Raw genomic sequence first — 17,232 nt, forward strand, 5'->3', positions numbered from 1 at the left:
GCTTCACTCAGCTCGGCCTTTAGCCAGAGACACTATTTGTGACAGTCGGCAGAGGTGAAGGTTGCATGTTGATTGTTCTTTAAATGATCCTGTGACCACTCATGGTGCTATGGAGCAAAGTATTGATGAGTCCTTGTTTCTATCTTGTTCTCTATTAACACAATTAACAGGTAAAATATCCACAAATGTGCTTTTCAAATGTTTTGTGTGTAAGTTAAGACACTCAGGACATTTGTGAGGCACAAAATCAGGTGAGGTGGGAATAAAAACATAATTGTGAGTGTTGTTTGTGAGTGAAATCTCCACAGGACAGCTTTAATCAAAGCTTCTCCGTTGTTACTTTGGCTCCACAGATAGTATGAAAAGCACATGCTGGCTGACCATCCAGGACAACCGCTGTGAGGTCAACATCAACGGAGCCACACTGAAGTCCGAGTGCTGCTCCACGCTGGGAGCTGCCTGGGGCAGCCCCTGTGAACCCTGCGAGATCGGTCAGTTCAAACACACAGACACGTTCGTACAATAGTTTCTCTTCGAGGTTGATAAAGGTGTTAATGCTAATTAAAGCTACGTATATTTTGTGCCACAGCAGGATTCGGGGTGTAAAAGTCAAATTCCTTATGAAAAAAGTTGAATTCCTTCAGGGAATAAACATTTTTCCTTCTATGTGCGATTCAATCCAATTGAAGAACTCTGAATTATTACTGATTTCAAATTAAGACCTATATTACAATTACTGATATTGAGTTTATCATCAATACATTATTAATCAGTAATCAAGAGAATAAAAAATCAAACATTACTGGGCACCACACGTGCCTGACATACAGTGCTCACGCCTGCAACGTCATTACACCTCGTGTCGTCTCATGTCTCCTCAGACACCGCCTGCTCTCGAGGATTTGCTCGCATGAAGGGCCTTGTCTGTGAAGGTGAGAACCTGGGATGAATTAATGTGCAGTGTGCCGTTCAAACAGCCTCAGCCATGAAGTCCTTCTATCTTTTTGTCCTTCTAATGTTCTCCCTGTAGATTTAACTCTGTTTCAGTGTGTTTCACCTTGTAGTCATGGTTCTTCACACGTGCCTCTCCCTGTAGATATTAACGAGTGCGAGGTGTTTCCTGGAGTGTGTACAAATGGCCGGTGTGTGAACACCCAGGGCTCTTTCCGCTGCGAGTGTGCAGAGGGCCTCACCTTGGACAGCACTGGACGTACATGTGTGGGTAAGAGGACGCACGAAAAACCAAAATCAGACGTAGCTTATGGAACAGTCATGTGCAGCTCCATCCAAAGTCTTTCCCACGAGGCTTAAACAAACCAACCTTTCTAGATATGCGTAGTGAGCACTGCTACATGAGGTGGCACGAGGATGAGTGCGGTGAGCCGCTGCCAGGCAGATACCGTGTGGACATGTGCTGCTGTTCAGTGGGTGCTGCCTGGGGCACCGACTGTGATGAGTGTCCCAAAACGGGCACGCCTGAGTACCGAACCATCTGCCCCAGAGGGCCCGGCTTTGCCAACAGAGGAGATATTCTGACCGGCAGGCCCTTCTACAAAGGTACCAGTTTCTCAGCTTAACATCCAAGCAGGATGCATTTATGAGCCCAGACTCACTGTGCTCCAGTTTTCAATGCTGCATTATTAGTATTTGCAATGATCATCAATAACGTAAACTATTTGAAAACTGTGTTATTTTGAACATCACAGTTGTTTGTAGCTTTTACTGGCCAACAGTTTGTGATACCAGTTTATCTCAGTGGAGTCAGCGGATGTTTAAAGCAGTAGTCGATATAAAGTGCAGCATCTTTGCAATGTGAGTGCTAACGACGGTCTTTCTCTCAGACGTGAACGAGTGCAAGGTGTTCCAGGGTCTGTGCACTTACGGAACCTGCCGAAACACCATTGGCAGCTTCAAGTGCAGGTGCAACAGCGGCTTTGCTCTTACGGCCGAAGAGAGGAACTGCACAGGTATGAGAGAGGGAGTGAAATGAAGCTGAATCAAACGTGGTGTTTCTGTCACACTGTGCTTTCTTAACGCCGCTGTGTTTCAGACATCGACGAGTGCCGCATCTCTCCTGACTTGTGTGGTCACGGTACTTGTGTCAACACACCGGGCAGCTTTGAATGCGAATGCTTTGAGGGCTATGAGAGCGGTTTCATGATGATGAAGAACTGCATGGGTGAGATGGAAACAAATGCACACACACATTTTCACGGCTCGCTTCTTTCTTTCTTCTCTTCTTCCTTTTTATCATTTCGTTTACTTTCTCCTCCCTCTCTGCTGACAGACATTGATGAGTGCGAGAGAAACCCCCTGTTGTGCCAAGGGGGAACCTGTATGAACACAGAAGGAAGTTATGAGTGTGACTGTCCCACCGGACACTCGCTCAGCTCTGATGGTTCTGCCTGTGAAGGTGGGTCATAATTCATCCAGCATGCTAACATCAGCACATTCACACAGGCTATAAATAAATAATAAAGTATAAACTGCACCGTCCTCAAGCTCGTGCACTTGTAACATCAGTGGAGTCCTTTTGAATCATCACCCTGACGAACAATATATCTTATAAGTCTCTGTCTTTGTCTGCTGCTGCAGATGTGAATGAGTGCCAGCTGAGTGATAACTTGTGCAGAAATGGGCAGTGTGTTAACATGCCAGGAACCTACCAGTGCTCCTGTGACACTGGTTACCAGGCCACACCAGACCGACAGGGCTGCGTTGGTGAGTTTGTCCCTGAAACGCACTTTGACTTTGGATGTCTAGTAGATTTGGTCACACAGGAGAGTAATGGAGTTATACGTTGTATGGTCTGAGGTCTGACTGTGTAACGTGTAAATGTGACCCCTCTTTGCAGACATTGATGAATGCACCATTATGAACGGAGGCTGTGAGACCCACTGTACCAATTCAGAAGGCAGCTATGAGTGCAGCTGTAGCGAGGGCTACGCTCTCATGCCTGATCTCAGGACCTGCTCAGGTAATAAAACACGGGGCACATACAGTTCTAGTTGTATTTCAGTGACGTGTTTACTCAGAAAAACAAATGCAGCTGTCACTTTGTGATAGTCTCCATTTGACCTGCTCCCTCAGACACACTGACCTGTATTTCTGCTGTTCCTGTTAGATATTGATGAGTGTGAGGAGACTCCAGACATCTGTGACGGAGGCCAGTGCACCAACATTCCCGGGGAATATCGCTGTCTGTGTTACGATGGCTTCATGGCCTCCATGGACATGAGGAGCTGCATTGGTGAGAGGAACAACACATGCTGACATTTTTATCTCTTTTAAATTTGCCTGTGTTCATTTATCTGCCAGCTGAATTTATCCATCTCGTCTCTGACCTGGTCGTTTTCTGCTCATGTGGCTGTCAGTCTAATCTCTAACACACTATTCATGTCTGTCCATGCCTGCCTGCCCAGATGTGAATGAGTGTGATTTGAACCCAAACATCTGTCTCCACGGCGACTGTGAGAACACCAAAGGCTCTTTCATCTGTCACTGTCAGCTGGGATACTTTGTCAAGAAGGGGTCCACAGGCTGCACAGGTACACACACACACATGCACACACACACACACACACACACACACGCACACGCACACACACACACACACACACATGCACACACACACACACACACACACACACACGCACACGCACACACACACACACACACATGCACACACACACACACACGCACACGCACACACAGACACACACACACACTGGCCTGGGTCTAGGTTTCTTTACATCCTAGCACAGCTGGAGACCCAGACACCAGCCTCACCGCTCACACAATTAAAAATGGAAGCTGTCATGTCACTAAATAAAGGTCCAATTCAATTTGAATGTCTGTTTATTGGCTAATTGATCTGCACGTCCCTCCAGATATTGACGAGTGTGAAATCGGGGCTCATAACTGTGACATGCACGCTGCCTGCATCAATGTTCCTGGAAGCTTTAAATGTCGCTGTCGAGACGGCTGGGCGGGAGACGGCATCAAGTGTGTGGGTGAGTACTTATTCAGAGTCTGTTCCTGTGGTGTGGACTAGAGATGCAGGAGTAAGGCTGGTTAAAAGGCATATTTAGATGTTAAGACCCTGCCACCTTTCTATCTCTGACTGTGTAGATCAGGATGAGTGCTCTGCCGAGGACCACAACTGTAACCCCAATGCAGACTGTGTCAACACACCAGGATCCTACAGGTGCACGTGCAAAGAGGGCTTTAATGGAGATGGCTTTTCATGCTCTGGTAAGGTTGTTACTGAAATGGATGCTGATGCTACTGTGTGTGCACTGAGCTCCCAGCACAGACTGAGCTGATGTGTTTCAGACATGGATGAGTGTGCAGACAACGTGAACCTGTGCGAGAACGGCCAGTGTCTGAACGCTCCGGGTGGCTACCGCTGCGAGTGTGAGATGGGCTTCACGCCGACAGAAGACAACAAAGCCTGTCAAGGTGCTGCCCTCGCTTTCCATCTCCTCTGCTGTTCTTCTTTTCATTCACGTTACTAACGTTTTGCTCTGTTGTCTTGGCCACAGATATTGATGAGTGTAATTTCCAGAACATTTGTGTGTTGGGAACGTGCCAGAACCTTCCAGGGATGTTCCGCTGTGTTTGTGATGATGGATACGAACTGGATCGCAGCGGAGGAAACTGCACAGGTCAGTGTCGTGCTCCTGTAACTCTGAGCCCAGCACAGAGACATAACAGACTGAGATTTTCTTGAAACAATATTAGCATTTATTAGTGGATCACATTATCCATTCAGAGCTCCTTGACCAAAGCTGAGGGTCCGTGGGAAAACAGTGGGAGGAAGTGAGAGACAGTGAATGAACAGGGATAACCAGAGTTTTAATGATCACTATTTATATTTAGAACCACTTACTGATGATAAGTTCAGTGCGTCTCATCTGGTGTGTGTTTCTGGGCCTTTACGCTGCAGACATCAACGAGTGTGCGGACCCTGTGAACTGCATCAACGGACTGTGTGTGAACATACCAGGGAGCTACCTGTGCAACTGCCCGGCTGACTTTGAGCTCAACCCGACAGGAGTGGGCTGCGTGGGTGAGTGAGCTGAGCTGCCAGAAGCTTTTTAATGACGTCTCACCTTAGTAGAACTTCGGAGTGTCGTCCCTATAGCGGCACCGTTAGCAGTGTGAATGTGTTCATGAGCATATGTGCCTTTCTCAGACACCCGGGTTGGAAACTGCTTCCTGGACATCCTCGCACGTGGTGATGGAGGAATCTCCTGCAGCGCAGAGATCGGGGTGGGCGTGACCCGAGCGTCCTGTTGCTGTTCTCTGGGAGCAGCTTGGGGTAACCCCTGTGAACTGTGCCCCGCCTCCAACTCCAGTATGTACCTCAGGACTGATGCACCGTAGCTAAAAGGTTGTTTATTATTGAGTTCGGACTGAACAAAGTCCCACTAACTTCTGTCCGTCCTTGTCTTGTCTGTAGCGGAATATAAGACTCTCTGTCCAGGCGGTGAGGGATTCAGGCCCAACCCCATCACTGTTATCTTGGAAGGTAAACCATTTTCTCTCTTTACTAGTCTTCTACAAACTGCAGCTTTGGTGAATGTCACAGCAAAACACAAAACTTTGGCTTCTAGTTCAGATTTACCACGAAATCATCTTTGAACATAACAATTTGAATTATTCTGCAGATATCGATGAGTGTCAGGAGCTGCCAGGTCTCTGCCAGGGCGGAAACTGTGTTAACACCTTTGGCAGTTTCCAGTGTGAGTGTCCAGCAGGCTACTATCTCAATGAGGACACTCGCATCTGTGAGGGTAAGGACTGAAAGACAAAACGCTGAATACTCGACTAATTCAAACCGTGTGGACTCAAACGTGCTGTCACCGTGGCTTTACTGTATTTTTGCCTCATCTATAATTATACTGTGTCTTTATGTGCAGATATTGATGAGTGCACACTTCACTCTGGGATCTGTGGACCTGGCACCTGCTACAACACTCTGGGCAACTACACCTGTGTGTGTCCACCAGAATACATGCAGGTCAATGGAGGAAACAACTGCATGGGTGAGTGGGAGGCAGGTCTTCTTTTAAAAGTTAAAAGTTTAAAGGTTTTTGGACTGACATCTGTCGTCTGGCCTTCCTTCGAATACAGATATGAGGAAGAGCGTGTGTTACCGTAACTTCAACGACACATGTGAGAACGAGCTGTCCTTCAACATGACGAAGAAGATGTGCTGCTGCGCCTACAATGTGGGAAAGGCCTGGAATAAGCCGTGTGAGGCCTGTCCTACTCCTGCTACCTGTGAGTGTTGACACCTCTGCACAGCCACAGTCTGAACTGTATGACTCCTGTAACTGAGCCTCTTTGGTCCTGACTGTTTCAGCTGAGTACCAGTTACTGTGTGGAAACCAGGCTCCTGGATTCATCATTGACATCCACACTGGCAAACCAATTGGTGAGCTCATTACAACGTGCACATTCAACCCAGGGATGCACCTTATGCAGCATTTTAATTGCATTTTTAACATTTTCTGGTGCAGACATTGATGAGTGTAGAGAGATCCCAGGTATCTGTGCCAATGGGGTGTGTATCAACCAAATTGGGAGTTTCCGCTGCGAATGTCCGATGGGCTTCAGCTACAACAACATACTGCTCATCTGTGAAGGTAAAACCTAAAACTTTTCCACTGTTTGGTTCCTTGTGTCTCCTGTAACAAAAATAGATTGTGGGAGTTGAAAGGGCGTTTTTTCCCCCCACACATTTAAAATAAGACAATGTGTGTGTGTAGCGGGGAATCATAGATTTCTTGCTATTTTGCCTTTTCTGATTCTTGTCACAGTCTCAACACACACAAATACATATGCACACACTTACTGTACCCTGCTGAATCCCTGTGCGCTTCGTCTCAGCGGGTTTTTACACCTGTGGCACAAGGTGAGTGAGCCTGAGGTCACAACTCTCTTTGGTGACGTCATGCAGCCATTTAATGCTTCATGTTTCTGTGTGGTGTTACAAAGAGCTCACAGAGCAATACATGATTAAGAGCTTGATGAACAGGACAGAAACCGGGTTCTGGGAGTAAAACTGTGTGTACTTGCATCTGACAAACACTAACTACCATTTCCACACTAAGTAACACCACCGGTCACAATAAGACACGTACACATTGATGCAACTACACCAACTAACTGTAAGAGGCACTTTTACAAACAGTCCAGTGATTGGAGCTAATGCTGCCTTGTCCCACATGAATTATGTCTTTGTATAGACAAGTGTAACGGCTCTGAAGGAGAGCAGTTGCCAGGATCTTCAGTTATTCAGAACCCGCCTTTGTACCAGAGCCAGAATGGTGTTGTTGTGTTTTCTCTCCTGCTGTCCACAAGCTGACAGTTTGCTCTGAGCAGACAGTTATAGAGCCCGTGATTGATGCCACTGTTTCTCTCTTTCATCCTCCTGCATAGATATTGATGAGTGTAACAGCGGGGACAACCTGTGCCAACGTAACGCCAACTGTATCAACATTCCCGGCAGCTACCGCTGCGAGTGCTCGCCGGGCTTCAAACTGTCGCCCAGCGGGGCCTGTGTGGGTGAGTCCAGCTGGTCTGATTGGACACGTACGCTGATTCTGTTGGGACTGTGAGGACAATGTAAAACACTAAGATCTCCAGTTGAGGAAAAGTTTGATTTGCACAGTGAAAGTTTCAGTTTTTCAAATGCTGAATTATTGTTGAATTTGCTGCTTCTGTGTCATCGCATCATTGTAAATAGTTTATTTGTGGGTCAGAAGTTCAGTTGATAACCTTCAGGCTAAATAATTACTCAACAGGAAGGCGATTAATTGATTTCTGCAGTAGTTGTTGGTTGCAGCGCTGTAATACATTCATTTTCCTCCCAGACCGTGATGAGTGCCAGGAGATCCCTAATGTGTGCAGTCATGGAAATTGTATTGACACACACGGCAGTTATCGCTGTCTCTGCCACAACGGCTTCAAGGCCAGCGCTGACCAGACCATGTGCATGGGTGAGAATAACTAACACCACACTAGTGCACACAGATCTGTTCAATGTAATTCTGCAGAGTCACTATGCTGAGAGCTACTGTCGCATATTATAACAAACCTAGTGTCTAAATGTGAAACCTGAAACGTTGTGCTGTATGTTTGTTGTAGACATTGATGAGTGTGACAGGCAGCCCTGTGGAAACGGTACCTGTAAAAACACGGTGGGGTCTTACAACTGTCTCTGCTTCCCCGGCTTTGAGCTCACACACAACAACGACTGCATGGGTACGGATCATTTCCTGTTCTTCTCTTTAAAGGGCAGCAGCATTTAGTGCTTTCCTTCAAAGGTCAAAGATTAAAGATTACAGCTCTGATTTCCAGTGAAAACACGTTGCCCTTTTCTGCAGGAGTGTCACTGTTGGAAGGGCGTGAAAAAAATATAGACATAGAATTTGGGTGTGTTTTGAATTTTCTTTGGCTTTATAGGGAAATATATCAAACTGAATTTAAACCTTTATCTTTGGCCTTTGGCAGTATAACAAAGACATTTAGAAAATGATGGTGCCAGGAAAAGCATGAAGTTTCTGGAGTGGTTGGTGATGGACAAATCAGAGGAAGGTCTTCAGAGCACTGACCCTCTTGATGTTCGTGTTCTTACAGACATAGATGAGTGCAGCGTCTCTCAGAGCCAAGTGTGCTTGAACGGACAGTGTATCAACGGACTCGGCTCCTTTCAGTGTCTCTGCCATGAAGGGTTTGAAAATACACCGGATGGGAAGAACTGTGTTGGTAAGTGTTGGTAATACTCTGCATTTGGTCTGACAAACATACATTTCCTGATTTGTACAATGTCCTGTTTTCCTCAGATATCAACGAATGTGCGAGTCTGCCTGGCACTTGTTCTCCAGGAACCTGTCAGAATCTGAACGGATCCTTCAGATGTATCTGTCCTCCTGGCTATGAGGTGCAAAATGACCAGTGTATAGGTAGGAAGCAAACACGCCCGTATAAGAATATGAACTGCAAAGTAGACGAAAACATCAGAGAGTCAGAGACATTAGCAACACGTCAGACGTACACACTGAGCCTTCACCCAGGGTCTGACCTCTCCTCCTCCTCCTGCCTGCATTCTTTCCTGCCAGACATCAACGAGTGTGAGGTGGACTCCAACATCTGCGAGTTTGGCACCTGCACCAACACCCCCGGCAGCTTCCAGTGCTCGTGCCCGCCAGGCTTTGTCCTCTCCGACAACAAACGGCGTTGTCACGGTGAGAGAAGCGATTAGGCTTCAGCAGACAGTGTTAAAGATCTAGAGGTGTTCTGATATATTTTGGCCCCTTGACTTAGGGGATGGATGTCAGATTAGCTCAATCCTGGACTTCCTGGAACTTTGCTTTTCCTTTGTCAGACACCAGAGAGAGTTTCTGCTTCACCAAATTTGAAGCAGGCAAATGCTCCGTGCCCAAAGCCTTCAACACCACCAAGGCCAAGTGCTGCTGCAGCAAAATGCCTGGAGAGGGCTGGGGTCTCCCCTGCGAGCTGTGCCCACGAGAGAGCAATGGTATGTAACACAACCACACACATGTTGTAATTAGGACTTGCACATGCAAACAGTGGCTTTTGTAAAATATTCAAGCTGAGCTTTTTTGTGTGTCTCCAGCTGCGTTTAACACGCTGTGTCCTTACGGTCACGGAGCTCTGCCCGGACCAGGTGACGCTCGTGAAGGTGAGTGCTGCAACAGTGGTCCGATCCCTTGAATCCAACAGAAACACTTAGGGGAGGTATTTTATGTATTTTTAAAATACGTCAACTTTCTCCCTCTAGATATGAATGAGTGTCTGGATAATCCGGACATCTGCCAGAACGGTATCTGCATTAACACAGACGGTTCCTTCCGGTGTGAATGCCCCTTTGGATACAACCTGGATTATACTGGCGTTAACTGCATCGGTAAGTCGGGGTCTGCAATTAAAGTGTGCAATCTGCAAATGCCAGTAATGAAAGCTTTGTCACCAGATGACGTAATGTTGTTTAGAAGAGCTATTTTGAGTATTTATCATGAAGCAGCTGCTGCAGACAAAGGGAAATCAATGGCTGCAGGGTTCCTCTGAGCTTTATCGTCGTGTCACAGAATGTATCAGCAAAATCAATATTAGCACTGAGGTCTGATGGCATTTTCCAAGCAGCAGAGCGCTTTTTTCTGCATTACAGCCCGATCTATTTTTGGGCTAACATTTTAAGCTGCCAACGACCGTGTTTAAAATCAAGAGGACAAATGTTTCACTGGTTTTAATTGCCTCCTCTATTTATCCCTGCTCTCTGACTTCTCCAGACACTGATGAGTGCTCCATAGGAAACCCATGTGGAAATGGAACCTGCACCAACGTGGTGGGAGGTTTTGAGTGTTCGTGCCAGGAGGGTTTCGAACCCGGACCCATGATGACTTGTGAAGGTCAGTCACACACACACTCTTATATTTCATATTTATGCACATTCATTTTTTCATCCACATCCTTCAAAATTAAATGGAAGTGCTCTTTCCTCTTCTTGGTTTCAGACATCAATGAGTGCTCCCACAATCCTCTGCTCTGTGCTTTCCGTTGTGTCAACACCTTTGGTTCCTATGAGTGCATGTGTCCTGCGGGCTACGTGCTGCGAGATGACCAGCGCATGTGCAGAGGTGAGTTAGAGCACAGTAGATTTAGTTTGTGCAAAGTCTCACTTTTGTCTTTGACATCACAACAGGATTTAAGAGTTTTCAGGTTTGGCTGCTGCAGCTGTACTTTATATCTCTTGCTGTGTCCTGCCAGACCAGGACGAGTGTTCGGAGGGTCTGGATGACTGTGACTCCAAGGGTATGACTTGCAAGAACCTGATTGGTACCTTCATGTGTATCTGTCCTCCTGGCATGCAGCGCCGGCCAGACGGAGAGGGATGCATGGGTGAGTAGATGAGACTCCTCGTGCGTTATATACTGTTAGTACACGAACTGCTTCGCTCTCTTCATCCTCCCTCTGTTTTCTCTTTGTACGTCCAGACCTGAACGAATGCCGCGCCAAGCCTGGCATCTGTAAGAATGGGCGCTGTGTCAACACAGAGGGAAGCTATCGCTGCGAGTGCAACGAGGGTTTCGAGTCGAGCTCCACTGGAACCGAATGTATAGGTAAGTTCACTTCTGCCACAGAACCTGCTGTCAACTGGAGGGTCATAATTGAAATTGTGCTTGCAAGGCCATTTTAAATTCAGCTGAAGAACTGCACGCAGGTGTTGCTGTGACATCCCAAAGTCTCACGAGAACAAATCAGAAATATGTCTTTCTGACATTTCAAACGCTCGTCTTCTCGTTTTCCTTCAGACAACAGAAAGGGCTACTGCTACACTGAGGTTCTGCAGACAATGTGCCAGCAGTCGTCCACCAACAGGAACAGCGTGACCAAGTCCGAGTGCTGCTGCAACGCTGGCCGAGGCTGGGGGTTACAGTGTGAGCTCTGCCCGCTGCCCGGCACCGTACAGTACAAGAAGATGTGCCCACTTGGACCCGGCTACACCACGGACGGTAGAGGTGAGGAGCTCAGTGACAGCACCGAGTGATAATATCAGCAATAGCAGAGGCTCTAACGCAGCCTCAGGAAGCTTAAAGAGACGCAAAGCTCTTTAAATGATGTGGTTTCCACAGCTGATCCAGATCACACCCTAAAATGTTTTTGTACTTTCAGACATCAACGAGTGCCAGGTGATGCCGAACCTGTGTCAAAACGGTCAGTGCATCAACACCATTGGATCCTTCCGCTGCCACTGCAATATGGGATATAAAACCGACTTCACAGCAACCTCCTGCGTTGGTATGGCTGCTCACTGCTCTCTGACTCATTATCAGTCTGGTTTACAAGGTTTTGGATTTTCTAGATATGTGATATTAGCATTTTATTGATAACACTAATATAAGTCTACAAATAATTTAGCCCACATTCTTAGGCCAGGGTTACTGATCTGACAAAAGATCTTGTTTTTGAATACAAATGTGTAGAAACAAAGTGCTAACATCACGTCTTTGGTGTTACTACCACTAAGTCTCATTTATGTTCACACGCTGTAGATGCACAACAGTCACAGCATCTTATAAAGTGCTGCGACATTGTCCCTGCCACAGTAATGAGTTCGCTGTAATGTTAGCGTTCCCAAAGCACAAAAAACAAAAAATAAATCTTAATAACTGTCAAAACAACATCACTGTGAGTATTATTGTTCCTGTGTGTTATTGCTACTCACCACAGTCAGTTCTCAGGACTTGGACCGGACTATATTCTGCAGCATGTCAGCAGTGAATTTTCTCTGTCTGCACATTTCAGATATGGATGAGTGCGCTCTGTCTCCCAAGCCGTGTAATTTCCTGTGTAAGAACACAGAAGGCAGCTACCTGTGCTCCTGCCCCAGAGGATACACCCTTCAGCCTGATGGAAAGACCTGCAAAGGTACATGGACCCTCCATCTGTTTGGACCCGTCTCTAAGTATTAAATTAGCATTTGTGGAGTAAAAACATGAGATACCATTTCCATTTCTTTTTAATAGTCAGTTATGTTAAGTAATGTCAGTCTGGGTCAGTTTCTTTTACTGTAATTGATAATTATAATCATAATCAACAATACTTAATTTACTATAAATAAAATATTTAAATATTGCTGTAATATTTATGCTTCATGGCCTTCAGCCAGTGATTTCTTTATTGTGGTACTTACAGTAATTGCTTTCTTTTCCTGTAAGATCTGGATGAGTGTTCAACCAAGCAGCATAACTGCCAGTTCCTTTGCGTCAACACCATTGGAGGCTTCACGTGCAAGTGTCCTTCTGGCTTCACCCAGCACCAGACCGCCTGCATCGGTGAGTGGGCGACAGGGGACGATTAGCGCCTCAGTGCCCTGTCCTTAGCAGGGACCTTTAATTCAAACACATTCTCACAGGAACGGCGCCTTTGTTTCTTTGCAGACAACAATGAGTGCTCAGCTCAGAACAGTGCCTGTGGTTCCCGGGCCTCTTGTGTCAACACGCCTGGTAGCTTCAACTGTGAATGCACTAAAGGTTTCTCCTTGGACAGCACAGGCCTGGAGTGTGAAGGTGAGCAGACCCAATAACCCCACGTAGCTAAATATAGTTCAGAGACTCGGTGTCCTTTCAAATTCCAAAATATAAAATAATTCTGCTGAGGGCTCTGCCAGCAGTGACACCTAGTACTGAGTTTTATTAGCCGTTAATAAGGGAGTCAAAGTCTTTTTTCAATGTTCTTCAGATGTGGATGAATGTAGCAGCAACCACCGCTGTCAGCACGGCTGTCAGAACATGCTGGGAGGTTACCGCTGTGGCTGTCCTCAGGGCTACGTGCAGCACTACCAGTGGAACCAGTGTGTGGGTGAGCTGCTCTGACTCAGTCTGTCAGTCGTGACAGTAATGAAAACTTACTGGATAGTTCAGAGGAGCTGGGAATCGAAGCTTCTCATAATACAGTGACAGCATGTTATCTGCAAGTATTATCCCACATTTGTATCAGGTCAAAGTCTGGTTAAACTTATCCTCACAGTTTTAGTCTAATTGATAACTGCCAACGTTAGTGTTGTGGACTAGATTACTAGCATTACGGCTCTCTTACCATATTCACCTTCTCATGCTGTGTCTGCACATTCTTCTCTTTCCCACGCAGATGAAAATGAGTGTCAGGCAGGAACAGTGTGTGGCTCGGCCTCCTGCTACAACACACTGGGCAGCTTCAAGTGTGTGTGTCCCTCTGGCTTTGACTTTGAGCAGACCAGTGGTGGCTGTCAGGACGTGAATGAATGCAGCACAGGCACCAACCCCTGTATCTACGGCTGCTCCAATACCGATGGAGGCTACCTGTGTGGCTGCCCTGGAGGCTTCTACAGAGCCGGGCAGGGGTGAGGAAATATGAAGCAGAGATTGAATTTAGCAGCTGATATTTCCCAAGTGATGTCACATCTTTCCACAACAACACGTTTGACCTTATTTCGTTTGCTAGGAGTATTGGATTTGACGTGAACTTTCTCTTCCTGCTGTCTTCCTCCATCCAGTCATTGTATAACAGGCTCAGGATTCCCAGGCCAGTTTGCAGAGGGGGAGGAAGATGACAGTCTGTCTCCTGAGGCCTGCTACGAGTGTAAGGTCAATGGAGGAGGAAAGAAGGGACGACAAAAGCGCAACACTGATGAAAATGAGCTTAACCAGGTATGTGTGTCGCAGAGCCTGTCGGAGTTGCCTCTGTTCATTTCTCAGTTTCATCATAAGGTCTGGTTCATGTCTGATTTGCGTAAGAATTCAAAGTCCCCCCTCTGTTCTCGTGCTCACTACAGGAGGCAGCAGTGAGTATGGCCAGTGTGGACACCCAGGCCTCCATCCCCCTGAACATCTCTCTGGCCTCCCTGCTTAACAAGGAGCCTCTGCTAGAGCTTCTGCCAGCCCTGCAGCCTCTGGAGCACCACGTACGCTACGTCATCACCCACGGCAACGCTAACGAACACTTCCGCCTGCTGGAACGCCGTGACGGAAAGAGCGTGCTCCGACTCGGCAAAAAGCCACCTTCTCTGGGATCCTACAGGCTGGAGATCGCCGGCCTGCCACTGTTTGGGCCCCGAAGACTACACCAGCTGAGGGAGCAGCATGACATTGACTACCTACAAGGGGAAATAGGAGACGCCCTGCGCATCAAGCTCCACATCCACCTGCACTGAGCTCAGAGTCCACTGCCCGGGACTGTTTCCTAAAGCCTTTGAGTTTTAACCTGCCTTTTCATCTAATAAGTCCTCCAACCCCCATTTCCTCCAGCAGGGGGTCAACAAGGGGCTTAGAAAGACTGAGTCAAGCCCAACTCTACCACCACTTTGTTACTGTTCATGTTATTATTTGTTCATGTTTTGTGTGTTTTTTCCCATTTGCCCCCTCTTGCACCCCTGCGCTACCTGACCCAGCACTCGTGCCCCACTGAGAGATCCAGTGGAGAAGATGGCAGAGAGGAGCCTTTGTCCTTAGACCACAGAGCCAAATAAACACAGAGCAGCTGACCAGTGGTCCACAAAAAGGGGGTTTTCTTAGAGATTAAGTAGTGAAAGTGGCCAAAGGTAGTTTTAAGGCAACATGTATGGTTGTATTTAATTCACAGTGCAGAATATAAAGGGATCTCTCTCTTTCATTTAGCGCGTTATAGAAGTGATTAACCCTAAACATAAGGTGTCCAAGGACTAGGTCACCTCTCTGCAATCATGCTAAAAACCACAACACTGGGGAACTAGGTTTGCCCCTAGTCTGCCCCTATCGGTATTGTAGTGTTCCATTTAATGTATCTGTGCTGTTTGAAAAATGTTAACACGAAGGACTGCAACATTTACACAGCATTTCAGGTTCTTTAGTCTAACGGTCTGTTTTATAGCTTGATGCCAACCAGTTTTCAGATAAGAAACAACAAGCTGCCTTCTGCTCTGTGGTGACTGACGTCTGCCCTGCCCGCTGGCAGCGTCATGCAGGGATTAGCGTGTTTGCGTGTGTGCGCTGTCATGGTTGGTTACCTCAGTGCTCCTCACCGAGTATGGACACCATTCTGTGATGCTGACTTTAAAACAAAAGAGGGTGCTAGTGTCCCTCAGCATCCATCATGAGCAGGGAATTCACCAGTATGTAGCTCATAAAGAAGATAGCCCAGGTCACGTTTATATTTACCCTTTAAGGGATCAAGACTTGCACTGATTCTGGACCTGAAAGCCAGCTTTTTCATTAAGTCCAAAGTCTTTTTCCCTCGTTGGCTGTCAAAGGCTCGTAGCTTCTCCTGGTTCAGCAGTTTTACCACAACATAAATGCTTCAGGAGGGCCGAGGTTTAGCTGACAGCCGGTGTTGGGAGGCTGAACTTGACAATAAGCTGACTGCTTCTGACTTCTTTGACTTTACAGTGATGTCTTTACCTCGACGTCTGAGGGCTGAGCCTTGTTTACAACCCAAAGAGACACACAGCTGAATGCGGCAGCAGTCTCATAGGTACATGACACATTCACATTACCTAAGCTGTAACTGAGGGTAGCGCTTTACAGTGTAAGGGCACACACAGGTGAATGCAAAACCTCACAAGACAAAAAAAACCAAACATCCATCAGGTCATCTTTAATTTCTCGTTTTTTTTCTCGCAAAGAGAAAAAAGGTGCTAGATAATACCATCTCTTACGCTGAACTAGGAAAGTGCAGTCTCGAATCTGGATTGCGAAAGTGACTTTTTTTTTTTTTTGCTATGTTTTATTATTGTGGTGTTTGTCTTTTGCATTGTCTCAGTGCTGAAAACCAATAGTATCAAACTTGCTTCTTGAAAATTAAAGTGTATATTTTTAAATGAAATGTAGATGTTTTTTTAATGTCAAGGCTGACAACACAAACCCAGTAAACCCCAGGCTGATGGTCCTTAGTGCTGTTGACTTTGTTTTGTTAAGAAAAAAAGAACCAAAAAAAATGTTAATGACTGAAAAGTCACCAGTCAAATTAAATCAATTAATCAATTAAAACACGTCAGACTCAGAGATGCAGCTTACACTGTCTGTACAAAGCCATAAGGATCAATGCAAACCTGACCAGCTTGGATCTATGGTGCTAAAAACCCTTTTTCTCTTACCAGTCCAGTCTGCAGCACTGCCACGCAGCCTAGCCATTGTCTATAATACATAACCATTTTTATTCTAACATGGGAACCTTTGTATACGTTGTTGTATCTTTTATTTCCAGTTTGTATTTTTTCTTTTATTTGGCGCTGTGTTTTTGTGTGTGTATGTAAGTGTGTGTGTGTGTGTGTGTGTGTGTGTGTGTCTCAGCTTCAGTGTCAAACTTGAAAACAGTACAATCAGCATCATCACTTTGCATCATGTGCTTTTTAATGCAGAAAAAGAGCCTGAACTCTCAGCAGTTCCAACGTTCATCACAGGCCTGTTGGTACCAGCGTCTCACTTACTGAAAGCTGAAACGACAATCGTCCGGTCTCTCCACATCTCCTTTGTAAGGATCAATAAATCAATCAGCTGTCACTGAGGGCTGAGCCTTTCATATCCTAAATGATGAAAAACCAAAGAATGATTCACATGATACTGTAAACTTTTGTCCAGTGACATAAATGGCAATAAAATATTGTGGGTTATATTTTTAATTTGTGTCCTGAGTTCTTCTTTGCTCTGTGGCTTGTGTGTTAAATGCCCATAGCTAATAAACACA

At 46.2% G+C, this 17,232-nt stretch overlaps 1 protein-coding gene across 1 annotated transcript in view; it reads left to right on the forward strand.

Annotated features, from left to right (window-relative positions):
• The window catches only part of fbn2b (fibrillin 2b), a 56,589-nt gene extending 39,422 nt beyond the window's left edge, over positions 1–17,167 (forward strand). Inside the window, exons 21-65 of the mRNA XM_026305084.1 lie at positions 354–491; positions 882–932; positions 1,097–1,222; positions 1,330–1,557; positions 1,842–1,967; positions 2,051–2,179; positions 2,288–2,413; positions 2,596–2,721; positions 2,855–2,977; positions 3,125–3,250; positions 3,423–3,548; positions 3,891–4,013; positions 4,132–4,254; positions 4,336–4,461; positions 4,545–4,667; positions 4,949–5,071; positions 5,198–5,359; positions 5,465–5,533; positions 5,673–5,798; positions 5,925–6,050; positions 6,139–6,288; positions 6,371–6,442; positions 6,528–6,653; positions 7,450–7,575; positions 7,884–8,009; positions 8,158–8,274; positions 8,650–8,778; positions 8,856–8,975; positions 9,132–9,257; positions 9,398–9,550; positions 9,650–9,715; positions 9,815–9,940; positions 10,323–10,442; positions 10,548–10,670; positions 10,801–10,932; positions 11,028–11,153; positions 11,346–11,552; positions 11,707–11,832; positions 12,340–12,462; positions 12,753–12,869; positions 12,975–13,103; positions 13,276–13,395; positions 13,684–13,915; positions 14,069–14,222; positions 14,348–17,167. Coding sequence (XP_026160869.1) covers positions 354–491; positions 882–932; positions 1,097–1,222; positions 1,330–1,557; positions 1,842–1,967; positions 2,051–2,179; positions 2,288–2,413; positions 2,596–2,721; positions 2,855–2,977; positions 3,125–3,250; positions 3,423–3,548; positions 3,891–4,013; positions 4,132–4,254; positions 4,336–4,461; positions 4,545–4,667; positions 4,949–5,071; positions 5,198–5,359; positions 5,465–5,533; positions 5,673–5,798; positions 5,925–6,050; positions 6,139–6,288; positions 6,371–6,442; positions 6,528–6,653; positions 7,450–7,575; positions 7,884–8,009; positions 8,158–8,274; positions 8,650–8,778; positions 8,856–8,975; positions 9,132–9,257; positions 9,398–9,550; positions 9,650–9,715; positions 9,815–9,940; positions 10,323–10,442; positions 10,548–10,670; positions 10,801–10,932; positions 11,028–11,153; positions 11,346–11,552; positions 11,707–11,832; positions 12,340–12,462; positions 12,753–12,869; positions 12,975–13,103; positions 13,276–13,395; positions 13,684–13,915; positions 14,069–14,222; positions 14,348–14,725 — 6,050 coding nt within the window. The 3' untranslated portion in view covers positions 14,726–17,167. The remainder of the gene's footprint in view (positions 1–353; positions 492–881; positions 933–1,096; positions 1,223–1,329; positions 1,558–1,841; positions 1,968–2,050; positions 2,180–2,287; positions 2,414–2,595; positions 2,722–2,854; positions 2,978–3,124; positions 3,251–3,422; positions 3,549–3,890; positions 4,014–4,131; positions 4,255–4,335; positions 4,462–4,544; positions 4,668–4,948; positions 5,072–5,197; positions 5,360–5,464; positions 5,534–5,672; positions 5,799–5,924; positions 6,051–6,138; positions 6,289–6,370; positions 6,443–6,527; positions 6,654–7,449; positions 7,576–7,883; positions 8,010–8,157; positions 8,275–8,649; positions 8,779–8,855; positions 8,976–9,131; positions 9,258–9,397; positions 9,551–9,649; positions 9,716–9,814; positions 9,941–10,322; positions 10,443–10,547; positions 10,671–10,800; positions 10,933–11,027; positions 11,154–11,345; positions 11,553–11,706; positions 11,833–12,339; positions 12,463–12,752; positions 12,870–12,974; positions 13,104–13,275; positions 13,396–13,683; positions 13,916–14,068; positions 14,223–14,347) is intronic.
• The last annotated feature ends 65 nt before the right edge of the window (positions 17,168–17,232 follow it).

This window comes from Mastacembelus armatus, chromosome 4 (assembly GCF_900324485.2).
Source record: "Mastacembelus armatus chromosome 4, fMasArm1.2, whole genome shotgun sequence".
NCBI classification, from domain to species: domain Eukaryota; kingdom Metazoa; phylum Chordata; class Actinopteri; order Synbranchiformes; family Mastacembelidae; genus Mastacembelus; species Mastacembelus armatus.